Raw genomic sequence first — 17,474 nt, 5'->3', positions numbered from 1 at the left:
TTTTATTTTCAAAACATATGCATAATTTTCAACATTCACTCTTGCAAAAATTTGTGTTCCAATTTTTTTTCTTCTTCCCTCCACCCCCTTCCCAAGACAGCAGATAATCCAATATATGTTAAACATATATAATTGTTCTATATATGTCCCCAATTATCATGCTGCACAAGAAAAAATCAGCTCAAAAGGGAAAAAATGAGAAAATGCAATACAAGCAAACAACAACAAAAAGAATGAAAATACTATGCTGTGATTCACACTCAGTACACACAACCATCTCTCTGGGTGCAGATGGCTCTCTTCATCATAAAACCATTGGAAATGGCCTGAATCATCTCATTGTTGAAAAGAGCCATGTCCATCAGAATTGATCATTGTATAATCTTGCTGTTGCTGTGAGGAAATATTTCTTACCAATCACATCCAGCTAGAAATGGAACAGATACCTTAGAAAATACATTCTTTCTCATTAGAATTTTTCAAACAAAAACTGGATGCCCATTTATCAGTGGCAGTTCAGGAGAATTTTTGTTCAGATATTTAAAGTAGATAGCAACTGGGGTCGTTTCTAATTCTGAGTTTCTGTGAAAGCTTCTTTATGAAACCTCAACTTCTCATAGACTTTGTTTTATATGATGAATTTTCTATGTATCATAGCCACCTATGTATATGCCCTATTTCCCTAAAAGACTATAAAAGCATAATATTGTCTAAATTTTATATCTTCTCCTGCATGAAGTACAATGCTCTGTGCATAGTGGCACATTATACATAAATGCTTGTTGAATTCAATTGAAGATATTAAGCTCTAGAATAGTTTGAATAATAACTAAAATAATACTTCTAAACTATATAAATATGTATACATATTTTGGATTTAAAATACATTTTAACATATTTAACATGTATTGGATTACCTACCATGGAGGGGGTTAAATATTATTAATGTCACTTCCTAATCCTACAATGAACCTTCTCTTATAAGGAAAAACACACAAAAATATCCAATAAAGAAACCTTGTTTGATAATTCATAGAATGATATGTCCCCCTTGTCCTTCACCGCTTTTGTATGGAGGCTTAATTTCTACTACCCAGTCTTTAAATTCCCTTCAGTGACCTTCACTTTTACATTGTTATAGTATTGGCATATATTGTTCTCTTGGTTTTTCTTTGTCATTATTTTTTTCATCTAACAAGCATTTATTTTTTTTCCATCTCACTACTAACTGATCCATTTGAACAAAAAAAAAAGAAAAGGAAAAAGAAAACCCTCTTAACAAATCTGCATACTCAAAATAAATGTCTACAATGGTCATTCTTTATTGAGTCCATGATTGGAGTTTCCAAGTTTTCAAAACTATGGTTTTTAAAAATATTATTGTATAAATTGTTTTCCTGATAATGTTCACTTCACTCTGCAACAGTTCGTGCAGTGGATTTTTCCCATTAAAATTCTATTAACTATCAATTGATTATGCTCTTTCAAATTTGAATAAATTCTTTATAAGGATGTAAGAACTTTATTAGAGAAACTTGCCACAAAAACTTTTCTCCCAATTAACCACATCCTTTTTAATTTTAGCTGCATTTGTATGGTCTATGCAAACATGCTTTAATTTTATGTAATCAAAATTGTTCAGTTAATCTTTATGATCCTTTTAATACTTTGGTCATGAACTCTTTCCTTCATTATAGATCTTAAAGATAATTTCTTCCTCATTCTGCTAATTTTTTAATGGTATCATCCTTAGTATCCAACTCATTATTCATTTGGCGTTTATTTTGGGATATAGTATGAGACATGAATCTATACTTAATTTCTGCCATATTGTGTGTTTTTTTTTTTTTTAGCAGTTTTTTGTTGAATACTGAGTTCTGCCTTCAATGGTTGAAATTTTTGAGTTTGTGTTGGGTTTTTGCTGTTGTTGCATTTTGGGTTGTTTTTTGTTTTTGTTTTTGTTTTTGTTTTTTGGGGGGTTTTTTGCTTGTATATGTTTTGCAGGTAAGTGGTGCAGCAGATAGAGCCTGGGCTTGGGATCAGGAAGACCCAAGTTTAAGTAAAACTTCAGATACTTATTAGTAATGTAACCTTGGGCACATCACTTAACCTTTGCCTCAGTTTCCTTAACTGTAAGATAGGAATAATAATAGTACCTATATTATAGGGTTGTTGTGAAAATCAAATGAAATACTATTTATAAAGCTTCTGGCATACAGGTGCTTAATACATGTTTATTTCCCCCACAATCCACTATATTGATAAACTTCTCTTTTTTTTAAAAAATCTAATATCCAATAATTTTTGAGGATAATTGCTTTGTAGTATTTTTTAGTCTTGTTACTGAAAAGCCCTTTTTCTTACTTTTTTTTTTATTATTTCTCTTGAGCTTCTTGACTTTTTGATACTCTGAATGAATTTTGTTATTTTTTCCAGTTCTGTTGAATAACCTTTGGTAGTTTGATCTGTATCTAGAACTGAACAAAAATATTCATTTAAGTTGATATTCTCACTTTTATTAGGTTACCATGACCTGCCTATAAGAAAATACTTTTTCCTAGTGATGTAGGTCTGTAATTTTCTCAGTGCTTCTCATTTTTCTTTGTATTAGTTTAATACAAATCTTTCCAAGTTTTGCTGAATTCTTAATATTCATCATTTCTTTCTGGACAATAACATCCCAATTATATTTACATCTCAATTTTTATTTTTAGCCATTCCTCATTAATGGGGATCTTTGTTTCCATTTTTTCACTACCACAAAAAGAGGTACTATGAATATTTTTATCATGTATCATGTATGTGATTTTTAGTTCTCTCTTCATGGTCCAAAGAAAAAGGATCTCTTCATGCATAAGTCTCAGAGAGATGAGATAAGTAACATTTCTATAGCAATTCCCTTAGGAACATATACCTAAACATAAGATACATTAACCTGAATGTCTCCATGAACTAGGAATACCACATACAACTACAGAGTATTTAAAGACAAAAAAGAAACTTAAAATCCTCATAAGCCACATGGACACAGACTCTACCTTATCCTTCTTACTCACTACATTTTACTCTGACACTGCAAAATCATTCTGCAATCTAATTACACTAGCAGTAGCCAACTATCTATGTCTCAGAGCTAATTATTACTCTTGCAAGAGGTTCCCCCCCCCCCATATTGTTTCCTGAAGCTAGTGGCCAATATCCTTCTCCTGACTATTATACTGAGCCTCTTATGATCATAATTGCCTATTGCTGGTAATCTAGAGTGCTATTTCCACTTCTGGATAATATATTTATGAAGTAGGATGTTCTAACGAAAATCTCTAGATTTGGGCCCAAAGGACTTGGATTCAAATCTTCACTCTGCTACCTTGTATCTATAATATTTTGGGCAAGTAAAGTAATCTTTTTGGGCCACAATTACCTCATGAGCAAAATAAGATGCACTAGATAATCTCTAAAATGTGCTAGACTTGGAGTCACAAGAGCCTGGGATGCAACAATTGGTTGTAAGACTTATATAAGTTAATTGAACTTGAGCAAGTCATTCATTCTCTATTAGATACTTCATTTTAAAAAAACTAAGAATAACAATATTTGCATAGCTACAGCAGAGAATTTGTGAAGAAAACATTGTATAAAAATGTGAGTTATCTGCAAGTTTTATTCTAGCTCTGAATTCCATTTTAAAAATTCAATGGTATTTTATTTTCCCAATTACATGTAAATTTAGTTTTCAATATTAATTTCTGCAAGATTTTGATTTCAAAACTTTTTTTTCTCCCTACTTCTCTTCTTGTTTCCTTCTTCCCCAAGACAGGAGGCAATCTGACGTAGGTTATATATGTACCATCATTTAACCTATATTTCCATATTAATCAAAAAACATGGATTGAATTCCATTATTTTAAGAGAGACATTAATATTCTGGAATGGATTAATAGGAAGGTGACCAAGGTAATAAAGTAAATGGAAACTATTGAAGGAGTTGGTGATGTTATGCCAAGAGAAGATTTTACATAAGACTTTTTACATCTATGTTCAAACACTTAAAGGGTTGTTATGTGGGAAAAACATAGTCTATATTGCTCCAGAAGGTAGGTTAATTGAGTAAAAATTATGAAAGAAATTTCAGTGTTAAATTCGGTCCCACTTTAGGTTCTAAATAATTACATCTTGGTGAGTTGGCACATGGCATATCCTTCCTAATGGGAAAGTTGAAGCTAATAGATCGCTTGAGATCGAGAATTTTGAGTGCAAAAGGATTAAAGCTGATTAAGCATCTGCATTAACTCTTGCACCAGTATCCTGACCTTTAGGAACTGGTTTGTCTGAACTGGTTTAGGATGGAAATGAAAAAGGTTAAAACTCCTGTGTTGATCAACAGTGGGAGTGGGTCTATGAGTAACCATCACAGATGTAGCTGAAAGAGATCTTACTGAGATAGGGAGATATCTGTCTCAAAAAATAAAAAATAAAAAATAATCCAGCCAACCAAAACCAAACAAAAGTGAAAAACATAAAAACTAAAATTTTCTATTAGTGAAACAGTATGAAATTTTTTATTATCAAAAACTTTCCATCAAAAGTTGGATGATTATCTGTCAGGATTCTTGCATTATATGATTAGTTAGATTAAATGACTTCAATTTTTCTTTCAATTCATCCAATTTCCTTCAAATTTCATCCATCCTTAGTCTGAGTACCTTTAGTAAAAGGAAATCCTATACCTCCCAAGGAACCTTTCAACTTTTCACATCTCTAATTGTTTTTCCTTATATTGTGCACACATATGCCTCTTTCTAATTTCCATTCATTATTTCTAGTTATAGTCTCTTGGGTCAACCAAAACAAGTTTACTTCCTTTTGTATGTGAAAATCCTTTAAATTTTGAAGACAAATATATCATTTCTCCAAAGTCTTTTCTTCTTCAAAATAAACACTTCCTGTTCTTTCTTAGCCCAAGACTTTTCATCCTTGCTCCCCTTTTCAGGATGCTTTCTGTCTTATTTTTCTTATTTAAATAGTGGCAACAATAACAATAACTTCTCTATTTGCACCATAGCCTTATTGGAATGGATAAGGACCAAATGGAATAATAAAGATATAATACTATGAAAGTAAAAACAAAACAAAACAAAAAAACTTGACCTATAATTTCAATAATATAGGGAACTTCCAGTGATGAAACAGTGTCTACCAATGCAGATCTGTTTTGCATCTGCTTTGCATCTTAGAGAGTTTCCTAAGGGGCACTGATAAGATAAGGGATTTGCACTGGATCACAAAGTCAGTTCTAATCAGGACTCAATCCCAGCTCTTTCTGATGCTAAGAGAAGTTCTTTATTCATCAGTGTCATGGATGCTTCTTTTATAAGCTTAAATCATAAAATGAGTTTATTATAAATATAAACTAGGGCAACAATGATGATGCTACAAATAAGTATAATGGGACTTCTTAGAAAAGGAACATTTGTATAAAATAGAATAGTTGCAAGAAAGTGTACCTATGGTACCTGACATCTGAATTGAACTGAGTAATAATTCTATGCCTAGACACTTTTTCTGCTCCTTATGATCTTTTAAATCTCTCCAAAATAGGAATAATGCATAAACTACTCAGTGATTTTGGCAAAATTATGTTATAAAATAACAAGAAAATGAAGAAGATAACATTTTGATGAATGAACAAGAGAGATGGCTAATTTCTCCTTCTAGTACACTAAGCATCTCCTTATTCATCATCTACCAGGCTTTGGCAGGGCTTTATAAGTAATAGAGCTGTAGGCCAGTCCCTCTCTCCTCCATATTCATGTCAAAGAAAACTAAAAAACAAAACAAAACAGAAATTTGCTCTGACTAGGATGATAGCATGACAGTGTATTATGCTGTAACATTACTCCGCCAGAGAAGCAAGAAACAGGAAAATTGGACAGAATATCATCATATGTTGTTCCACCAGGCCTGAAGCAGAGGACTACTATTTGGATAAGTATAGTTTTGTCCCTTCAAAAGTCACTTGAGTAAGAGATTGAGGCTAGTGAAATGTGAATTGTATAGTATGGAAGGAGGCTGAGGTACCTTTGAGGCTTAACCCCAAGGGAAATTGCTATCAAAAGGGGGGGAGTCAGAAAATTAGCAATAGGAGAATATGGGGGAAAAGACAGAAATTATCAAAAATCTCAGAAAAAAACTCAAAGACTTTAATATAAGTAGATAAGCCAACAGGAAGATATTAAAAAGTAAATATTACCTCTACATGATCTAAATGAGTACATAGCAAGATGTACTCAAGAGAACAAGAATTGTGTAAGAATTATTTATGACTGCACAGCAAAAATAACTATGAGTACAGAAAAAACTTATAGTGACAAACCTCACCACAGCAGCAAAAAAGAGAACAATTGGCTGGGAATGCAGATATGTGGAAGTGAAGGAAACTCTAGAAGAAAAGAAGCAAAAAGCAATAACATTAAAAAGATTGGAACTGCAAAGGAAGCTAGATTATAACAGGCAAGATTGGGTGGGAGAGAATTCTACATATGGGGAAATAACCTAAACAAAGATACAGAAATGGGAGAATATTGTTAATAAGGAATAAATAACAAGAAGTCCAGTTTGGCAGCATTAGAGTACATGAAGAGTAATATAAAATAAGTTTTAAAAAGTTAATTGAAAGTAGCTTATGAAAGGTTTTAAATGCCATCTAGAGGAGTTTGTATTTCCCCTCTAGCTTATTGAGCAGACTAATAACATGGTGAGACTTATGTTTAGATATATGACTGAAAATTCTGATTATCAGTACTCTCCAGACAGAAAATTAGTTGTGAACTTTCCCTCCTCATGCCTTCTTTTTAGAATTCTTGTCTTTCAAGATTTAGCTCTGGTGCTGTGGCCTTTGTGGTACCACTATTCCTTCCTTGTTTTTGGATCTGTGGGCTTGTGATAACTATAGGTATAGGGAACTCCCTATGTGGGAATTATCTCCATAGTTGCAGCTTTATAAATGTTTAGAATTTAAGAATCTCAATTGCCTGGGGATCCTGAAATGTTAATCGACACTATTTTTTTTTTTTTTTTTTTTTTTTTTTTTTTTTTTTTTTGCTTCCTGAGCCAAAGCTCCAGGTTCTCTGTTTTACTTAAAACTCTGGTAGTAAGAGCTAAGTTTGGATAGGAAGGGTGGGAAAAGTTTTTTTGTTTGTATAGGGTATTTATGAGATAACAGTGCTTTAGGAAGATTTAACTGGCAGTGGAGAAGTTATTGGGGGAAAGACTGGAGGGAGGCCAGGTATTCAAATCCCAGTAAAGCAGGCTTGAACAGGTGCAACAAAGAGATGTATTTGTTGTAGGACAATCCAATAGGACAGAATGCTGATTAAATATTTGGGAAAATCGGGAGGAAATCAGGGAAGCCTGAATTTTTCTATTACTTAGGATTGAATTATATTATCTACTATACTCAGGTATTCTCCCTCCTTATGTTTTATGATTATACATTTTATTTCTCCAACTAGATGTATAATCTCCCTTGGAGGGTTATATAGGGGAATGGTTGGTAGATAAAGGGTAGAAGGAATGATAGTATTTGCACTGGAAAATAGGGAAAGATACTAGACTCAGTCATGTATCAGAGCAATAGACTCATATACAAGAACATCTGAGTTCAAATCCTATCACAAATTATGTGATGGTGGGCAATCAAGCTTTCAAGATTCCTGAGCACTGACACTCTTAAACTTGCCATTGTGGAGATGGTTTTCACACAATGAGTTCCTTATTCATCACAGGTCCAAAGCAAAAAGAAAGATACTTAAATCTGCAAGGTGGAAGAAGTGTCCATACTGGGAGCTTCCTATTCATCACAGGTCCACAATAGGAAGAAAGAAAGTAATGAGGGAAAGGAAAGGGGGAACTCCATTTCTCGGCACATAGATAATCCCATGAGGCGCAGTGTCCCCTGTAAATGAATTTACAGGGCCAAAAACCTAGATTGATAAAAAAAGTTTATTGTAGGAATTTGGAAGTAAAGCTCAGTTAGAAAGATGCCAGGGTCAGAGGTGGCCGCTGGGCGGGCAGGAACCCTTACATGGCTGGAAGGATATCATGTGTTGGCGGGAGGGCTCCTGCAAAGAGGGAGTTCCGGCTCACCTCTTTTATACCCAAGTTCTCGGCAGGCTTTTCAGTTAGCTCAGATCAGGCAAGGGCTGGGGGAAGCTGAGCTGAGGGTGGGGGCTGGGCCCAGATATTCAAAGGGTGCTTTTGACCAGGATTTGTGAATCAAGGTCAGCCATGGGCAATTAGAAAGGAATCTTAAAGGGACCTCAACCCCCATCAAAAGGAAGAGAGGAAGGGAAAGAAGGGAGACTTAAATTTGCAACTCCCAGTGTCCACATAGGGAATATCCTATTGATCACAAGTCCACAAGAAGAAAGAAAAGAGAGGGAGAGAGAGAAACAGAGAGACAGACAAGGGGAAGTGGGGGAAGGAAGGAGGGAGAGAAAAAAGGAAAGAAAGACTTCAATCTGCAACTCTTATGATACTTTCTATATTGGGAATTCCCTATTAATCACAGGTGTAAAGGTGGGGGGAGAAGTGGTACAGTTCGGTTCTATTCTAATCCATAGATTGGCTTACATAGCCCTGCCAAAGCATGATAGATGATGGGAAAGGAGATGCTAAGAAAAAAGGAGAAAGAAGAAAGGAGAGAGAAGAGAAGAGAAGAGAAGAGAAGAGAAGAGAAGAGAAGAGAAGAGAAGAGAAGAGAAGAGAAGAGAAGAAAGAAGAGAAGAGAAGAGAAGAGAAGAGAAGAGAAGAGAAGAGAAGAGAAGAGAAGAGAAATACCACCACCAAATCCTGGAAGACAAGGGTTCTGAAGGCTGAGATTGGGACGGAAGGAATTGCCGGTTCCTTTCTGTCTGCACAGTATTTAACTTCGGGAACGAGCCCTGCCCGCTCCGGGTGGAGTGTCGGAACTGGGCAATGTAAAAGGCTGTGGGGCCTGCGGCGGAGGCTGGCGGAAAGCATACCACAGTTTCACCAGTCTGGGTGGGATCCCTTAGGGCAGAAACTCAGCGGGCGCCCACGCAGGTGTGGCCTGGGGCGGGGGCCCGAGGCCCACCGGAGCTGGAGACAAAGCAGCCGCCCCCAAGCCTCCGCCCGCCGCCCCAGAGCTGGGAGCCGCGGCCCGCCCCAGTCCTTCTCGAGCCTTTCCGCGTCCCGGACTGGGCAGCTCCGGGCTTCTGCGCTCCCCCCGCCCCAGCCGAACATACTCGGCCGTTTCCGGCTTTCTCCGGAGCTGCTGCCTGTGGGCCGAGAGAGCGAGCTCGGGAGTCTGGGGGACGGGGCTGCCGCCGCCGCCGCTGCTGCCGCCGCCGGGGCTGTGGGCGGAAGATGGCGGTCGGGATGGGGCCGCCGCCCGGGCTGCGGCGAGGAGCGCCCGCGCGGGGAGCTCAGTTATGCAAACGAGGCTAAAGAAGGGAGAGTTCAGGCGCGGCAGCGACAGGCTCTCCGCTCCTCGCCCCCTCCCTCCTCCCTCCTCCCGCCCGCCTCCCTCTCCTCTCGGGCAGCGGTTCCTGGTGTCTTGCGCTTCCCCCGGGATGGACCTTCCGACGTCGCACCGCCCTTCGCTGCAGACGGCGCAGCGGCCGAGGCCGCGCACGGAGGCTTCCCCGCGAGGCGCCGTGTGAACGGGGCTGCCGCCTTAGGGGAGCCGCGGTGTCCGGGCGCTGGGCGCGTGCGGGGCTGGCTGGGGGAGGGGAGGGCAGGGGGGCTTGGAAAACATGTCGGATACCAAGGTAAAAGTTGCCGTGAGAGTTCGGCCCATGAACAGACGAGGCAAGTATCTTCGCTCCCCCCCACACTCCTCCTCTTCCTCCCTGGACTCCGCGGGCAGAAGGGCAACTTTGGAAGCGCTCGGGGTGGGGAGGCTGCCGGGCGGGCGGGGAGGGGTGGGAGGGAATTCGGAGGGAAGCCGGCGGGTGGAAGGGCTGAGAGCGAGCCGAGAGTGGCGGCTGCCGAGAGCTCTGCATCTTCGGTGCTGTCTCCTGCACACGGATCTCGCTCTTCTCCGCGCCTCTGCCCGAGCCGTGTCCGCTGCCGCCGGGCCGATCCCGGCGCCCGGGCCGCTCCTGACCAGGGTGCCGAGCCCCGCGTGCAGGGGAGCGCGAGGAGGGATGCCGCGCCCCCAGACCTCGGGTCCTCCGTGCTCGGGGAGGAGGGACTGGGGATGGATTGTCCACGTTTTGAAACGTTCTTTCTTTTTGCCCCTTCCCAGAACTGGAACTGAATACAAAGTGCGTGGTGGAGATGGAGGGGAACCAGACTGTCCTGCACCCTCCCCCTTCTAACACCAAACAAGGAGAAAGGTAAAGCCAGTAACTGGGAAGGAATACATCCAACCACTTAAGAGTTGGGCAAGTTTAAGCCGGAGAACACGAACTCGGTGTGCCCTACTGGTAGGATAGCCTCGAGTTTGTCATCCTCAGCTCTTGTCTGAGGCCGCTGGAAGTCCAGTTCTCCTCGTCCTCCCGCCCCAGTATCCCCTGCCCACCCTTGGAGTGCTGCTGGATAGGACGTGACCTAGCAAAGACAAGGACGAGAGTTAGTCTGTGACCATCAGCCCTAGAGCCATGAGTCAGAATGGTACAGCTGGAAGCCACCTTAGAGATTGTCTGAGCCTTGTCACAACTGAGAAAGCTGAAACACAGTCTGTGACTTGTCTGGGGTCGCACAGCTTTCTGGGAATAGAACCAGCTCTAGAATCCAGGTTTAGTAACTTGTTCCTACTTTATGACGCTGTCCTGTCACCTCAGAACGTCTGTTTGAGCACCTTGGTTTAAAATGTGAAATCATGGTAATTTAAAACGATCTTGTACAGTGCATTTTGAAACCTGGACCACTTAATTTGCTACTGAGTTGTAACATGTGGATTTTAATTTTGGGGAAAACAAAGGTTATTCTCTGAGTTATATTGACACAGACACTAGACAAATTGTTGAAGAGGGGCCTGTATTGACTAGATTGAAGCATATTTGCATGTGAAAAGTAGTAACTGTTGGATCCTTATTAATTCTGAATTGTTCTGTAAAACAGTATGAGAAAATGCTTCTAAAATGATTTGAGAAGCTGGCATTTATCTGGTAAGCCCCTGAAAAGAAAACTCTTGGCATTCATCCAAAATACCATTGCACTAGACTGTAAAAATAGAGCAGAAAAAGGGGGGGAGGGTTGTTTTCTTTTTCTTTTCTTTTTTTTTTTTTCCTTTTTTTTGGTTTGCAAAATTATTTCCCTCAGGAAAAGGAGCAAAGAGTCACTTGGTGTTTTTTTATAAGTCACCTGTTGACATTGTTCTTAGTGAATTTTTCTTCTCACAAAGATACTAAGTGAAAGGGAATTTGTATACTGTAAGCACCAAAGCTTTATTCTAAAAGAAGCAGTTATTACTGCTTTGTAATTACAAGATGCTCAGATATTGTTTTGCTTAGGTTTAATAGAAAATAAGTGTGAGGAAATAGACATTCCTGATTAGAAATTTTTATGCTATTTGTGTTCTGGAAAGTTGTTTTGCTCTGGGTCAAAAATACTTCTGGGTTAAGGGGTTAAATTTCTGCTATCTGCAGTTATCTAGTTGGGCCTGATTTTGTCAAGCTGAGTTTAGCTATGTAATACATAGAATACACAAAGTTGATACTTCTCTCTTATAACTCTAATGTGCAGAGTTGAAAGTCTGTTTCTATTGATTATATTTGTAGCAAAATAATGGGGGTACTTTTCATTCTGGCAGTAAAGTTACTCTCACCCAAATTCAAATATTTACCTTTGCATTTGGGATGGAAAACTCCTCTAAAACTAGTTGTTACATTATTGAGGAAAGTTATGCTGCTGAGTATAGTTCTCCCTCTTAGTCCCTGCTCCAGGTGCATTGTTTTTATTCCTGTCATGCTACTGTTTCTGTTTGACTTACTGATCTGACACCTGCAATATGTCACTCAATTGGAACCAAGATTGCTACCAGAAGTTAATGTCTAATGAAATAAAGTGTTAGCATTTGCAGAACAAAGTAAATCTAATTCTGTGGGTTTTGATCCCCTGCACTATGGGAACAATTATAACTGTTGCCACTTGAGTAAATAAATATTTAGGATTTTTATTGAAAAGATATTTGTGATTTCAGGATTACTGTCTTTTTTTAAAAAAAATTGAATTACTGTCTTTTTAAAGTAATATTTTACTTTTTTTTTTTCTTTTTAGTGTAGTCAACTAACATTTATTAAGTACCTACTATGAGCTAGTACTTTATTGCCCCATAAATAAGAATAAAAAATTGCAGTATGGAATCACTCTTGCTTTATGGGGGCCCAGCTCTCTCAGTGAGATTCTATGTATGGACACATTTAGTTTACAGACAAAATGAATCACTACTAGAGGTCTGCTTGTAGATTAGGATTAATACCTCAGCAGGGATGAAGACATCAAATGTATTTTGGATTTCATTGTCAGCTTGGTTTCATATTTCTCTGCAGGGTTTTCTCCTTAAAGTCATAAAACATTTTAAAAACAGAAACAACCCCTCACTACTTTTGCTGTTGGTTGATTAGTTTCAATACTGCTCTATGTTATGAGGCCCATAATTCATTTCTATTATTTGATTTCAGTCTTCTATCCTCCTGAGGTGGGTAAAAGACACTGACTGAGAAAGTAGTTGTTTTTCCACCTAGAGACACTGCTGTTTTGAATTAGGAAGGTTCTTAAGTCAGTGCTGGAAAATTGGCTGTAAAAAAGAAATTAATGTTTTATTGAAGATATCAAGAAATCATTAATGTTGTATTAATCACAAGCTGGAAGTTCATAATTACAGGAAGGCAAAAGTTTGGGATTTTTTTATCTAGTGAAAACACTGATTTCCAGAAAAAGAAAGTGACAACTTTGGCTTTCTTCCCCATCCCTTGGAATTAAATTCCACCTTCTTGGAATTAAATCCAAGAATATATAGTGAGAACAGAATAGATCACATTTCCTTTTATGTGGTATAGTCCCTAATATTTTATCTTTAAAATACACTGCATTGATTTATTTGAATAGTTGAATTTCCTAAATCTATTCTAAAACATTACAAAATATTGGATTAACTCCACCCCATCCCCACTATATCATGATAAAGCTGTATAGTGAGAAAATCATTAGTATCAGGAAGAAGCTCTTTGTAAATGAAAGTTAAGGCATGCCTAACATCAGTCATAACAACAAAGGTTGATTTATTTTATGGAGATCATAGGGTATGTGTGAAATTGTGGTTTTAGGGGCAAAAGCTGAACAAGGTAGAATCCTTAGCTTACCTTATGTCCACAGTAGTTATAGGTATTTCAGGTTTATATAGCTGACCTTTTACAGTTTTGAAGTATTGCTTTAAAAGATAGTATCTTTCTCTAGAAGTTGTTTTTTTTTTTTCTTCTTTTTTCTTGGAGTTTCCCAGTAAGGAGGCATTAATGGAAGGTGGAGTTATAAAACATGACTTATCTTGGCAGCTTTTTGAGGAAGTGGGCTTTCCTTATAGAGAAGTTAAAAAGTTCACGGTTTGAATTCCAGCCAGTTTTTAGCTATACAATACTTTCTTTTGATTAGTCTATTCTGACATTGTGGTATAATACATAGGAATTAAAATGAAAATCTACCATTACATAGTTTTAAATTTTGGTGTATGATTTGAGCCCTTCAGAGGTCAGAATCAGTGCTTTTCCTTTTTATCCTGTAAGGTATAGAATACAGTTTCCACAGAAAATAATAAAGAAAGCAAAAGTCAACTCTCATTTACTTATTAACTGTAAAAAAAAAAAAAATTCATCAGACTGATTTCACTCCTTCATTCAAGATGCTTCTGAGATATGGTGCTTTATGACTCATAGTCTAAGTAAGCATCCTTTAGTAATACTGGCAGATTTGATTAACATAGTCCAGTATGATACTGTTCGTTTTTGTTCTCAGTAATGTGAAGTTGATTGTAAGTAAAGAGAATTTCACTTCTATTTATCTAGGGTGATCTCATTTTTGTTGATGAGTGATATCAGGTAGTGAGTTTAATGTTAACATTTCACCATTATAATTTTACCTTATTTAGTGATGAGAAAATTGGTTACAAATTAATAAATTGATGCAATGTGTTAATAGCAAAAATAGATGAAAATGTAGACATGCCTCTTAATTGTCATCCGTGGATATATATATGAAGAAAAAAATTTTCCTTAACTCTTTAGATTGTAGGGAATTCTCAGTGTCTTCAAATGAGGATTTGTGTTTCCTTATAACTGTTTTATACTTTTTGATCATACATGCCCTTATTAGACATAGGAACTTTCTATTCATTTGAATATTTCTATTCAAAATATACTGACATTAATTATACTGTTGTTATCTACTTTCTTAAATTGTATTCTATGTAGCATCCAGGGAAATAATTTGTTTTATTTTATTTTTAAATTTTCAATAGTATTTTATTTTACAAATACATGTAAAGATAGTTTTCAACATTCATTTTTGTAAAACTGCATTCCAAATTTTTCTCCTTCCTTCTCTTATCCTGCCAGGAAAGGAAGTAATCCCGATATAGGTTAAATATGTGTAATTATTAAACATATTCTCTATTTGTCATGTTATGCAAGAAAAATCAGACCAAAAGGGAAGAAATCATGAGAAAGAAAACAAATAAAAAGTGAAAATACTATACTTCGGTCCATATTCAGTCTCTATACTTCTCTTTCTGAATGAAGATGACATTTTCCATCCCAAGTCTATTGAAATTTTCTTGAATCACCACATTGTTGAGAAGAACCAAGTCCATCCCAGTTGATCATCACATAATCTTCTTGTTATTGTGTACAGTGTTCTCTTGGTTCTGCTCACTTCATTCAGCAACAGTTCATGTCAAGGAAATAATTTGAAATCCAAACATTTAATTATACAGTTCTGCTTTATGGGAAAATTTGAGAATGGGTTTATTTGGTTTTGAGAATAGCATCAGGACTTTGGGACCATTCAGATCAAGAGCTTTATATCATTTGGGGGAAGTTTGTTCTTGCAAAAGTTATTCAGAATAGAAGAAAAATGAGTGGTTCAGAATGTATGATTTTTATTAAAAATTTGGAACATATTAAGTTCTTCCATTCTGTTTGCATCTGAGTTAGAGGGAGGAATTGAGCCATAGGGCAGAATGAGGAAATTGGCCAGGATCCTGTGGTGTCATTATTTTATTTGAAGTGAATTCCCAGCAAAGCATGCATATTTGTGTTTAAATATATATGATGAAAATTATATTTCAAATCCAAAGAAGTCTGAATTCTGGGTTACCCATGGCTTTTATGCACAACTTTGTTTACTTCCATTCATGTAAATAATTGAGTGTTGATTGTAGAAGGTGCAGCTTTTCTGCTTCTAGAATTCATTTTGCTTTTTCTCCTCCTCCTCACTATGTGCTTTTAAAGATAAATTTTAGTCTTTTTCATATTGGCCATTGGTCTTGATAGTCTGTATTTGAATGCTCATAGCTGAATTTTAAGGATTTCTTTTAGTCAATTCCTGAATGAATGTCATTATCTGGATTAGATTTGGAGCTCTTAATTTTCCCATGAGATTGGTTGGTTGGTCATTGTCCTTTGTTTTGAAGAGTACCAAAATGATATTGAGTTGCAGTGTATTCAACAGATGAACTGAGGCTGATCAGATGAATATGAGCTTAGCCTCAGATCAGACAGATAAGTTCCTATCAGCATTTGGAGTAGCTTCTCTAATTTTAGGTATCCTGCATTTCTTCAAGATTATGCATTCAAATCTGAGCTTTGCCACTTACTATCCATATGGCCTTAGACAAATCTTAAACTAATTTTTTTTTTTTTGAGACAGTTGGGGTTAAGTGACTTTCCCAGGGTCACACAATTAGTATTATGTGTCTGAGGCTGGATTTGAACTCAGGTCCTCTCGATTTGAGGCCTAGTACTCTTTCCACTGAGCCATCTAGTTGTCTCTAAGGCCTAGAAACTATTGAAGTCTTCATTTACTCATCTGTAAAATCAGAGTGGTAATATTTAATAATTATATACCTCCTGACATTGCTGAGGATCAAATGTGATAATACATGTGGAGTGATTTGTAAGCTAACCAAAAAAAATACAGACTATCAATCTTAGGATTATACAGTTTGAATATGTTTTATATGGTGTTATTGATTTTATATTATGGTTTCATAAAGGAAACATGGTAGATAGATTGAATGAATGAATGAATGAACAAGCATTTATTAAGGGCTCACTATGTACAAATCTAGTCCTTAGTGCTGAGAATACAAATAGAAAAGTGAGACGGTATCTACTTTCCAAAATCTTTCATTTTAACAAGAGACCATCCAAAGATAGAATCAGTTGCAGGGTAGAAGGAAAGACCTAATGGTCGTAAAGAGACATCAGCAAAATTGATTACAATATATCTTTATGATTATTTTTATTAATAAAGTCATATCTATTTTTAGCATTGAACTGTTTGATAGTACCAAGGACTTTGCTATCAAGAACTTTCTTATCTTGGTATTCAGTAGCTATGATTGTTGAATAAGTGCACTTGCCTAAGCAACCCGTTGATTGTTGAGCTCTCTACTTCAGACTACTTTGAACTTCAAATAGACTTGCTTGCTTTGTTGGTGGCAGTAAGTTGGCAGTTGGTATTGATGATGATTGAGCTGACAAATTCTTTTTCCCCAAGGATAGCTTCTCTAAAACCAAGGCTATGAGGGTTAGTGCTATGGTTAAGATCTTATTCTAATGTTGCCTCTAGCATTTGCTAGTAGTTTGATTCTGGCTCAGTCAGTTAATTTCTATTTAGATAGATTTCTAAATTCTAGATAGGTTCTGATCTATTTCTTAAAATGTTCCTGCATTATATTATACAAAACTGGAATAGATTTTAGGTGTCTAATATAATCCCATTATTTTACAGACAAGGAAATTGAACTCCATATAAGGGAAATAACATTTCTCTGTCAAATACCTAGTTAGAGGTAGAACTGGGATTCAGATTCAGATCTCATTCTTACTATAATGTGCTCACAAATCATGAGCTAGCACTTGTTGGGAGCTAATTAGGCATTCCTTAGATTGGTTGGTTAGGTGACTTTTGGGAGGGAGGTTTCCTGAGTTTTCCTTCTAGTTCCATCCAGTCGTATTTGCATCTTTACATACACTTATTTTTATTACTATTTGTTTACATTGCTTTCATTTCCTAGTATATCCATTTTCTTTTCCCCTTCCAGAGAGCCATCCTTTACAATAAAAAAATAAAAAGGAGTAAGGAAAACAGTTGAACAAAACTAGCCAACTTGTCTGCTGGGTCCAATATATAGTTGAATAGTGTACTCACAATATGTCAGATGAATAATAAAAAAATTTTAGATTTAGCTGTAAAATGAGTCAGGGAAAATTGTGATTCAATTAAAGAAT

The 17,474-nt window shown here is 37.0% G+C and overlaps 1 protein-coding gene across 1 annotated transcript in view; it reads left to right on the top strand.

Moving 5' to 3' along the window:
* Positions 1-9,309: 9,309 nt before the first annotated feature.
* Positions 9,310-17,474, top strand: part of KIF13A (kinesin family member 13A) — a 242,422-nt gene continuing 234,257 nt past the window's right edge. Inside the window, 2 exon segments of the mRNA XM_074272374.1 lie at positions 9,310-9,831; positions 10,271-10,361. Of these exon segments, the coding sequence (XP_074128475.1) occupies positions 9,777-9,831; positions 10,271-10,361 (146 nt within the window). The 5' untranslated portion in view covers positions 9,310-9,776.

This window comes from Sminthopsis crassicaudata, chromosome 1 (genome assembly GCF_048593235.1).
Source record: "Sminthopsis crassicaudata isolate SCR6 chromosome 1, ASM4859323v1, whole genome shotgun sequence".
Lineage (NCBI taxonomy): Eukaryota > Metazoa > Chordata > Mammalia > Dasyuromorphia > Dasyuridae > Sminthopsis > Sminthopsis crassicaudata.
Note: the sequence above shows the minus strand (reverse complement) of the source record. Positions and strands in the feature narration are given on the sequence as shown.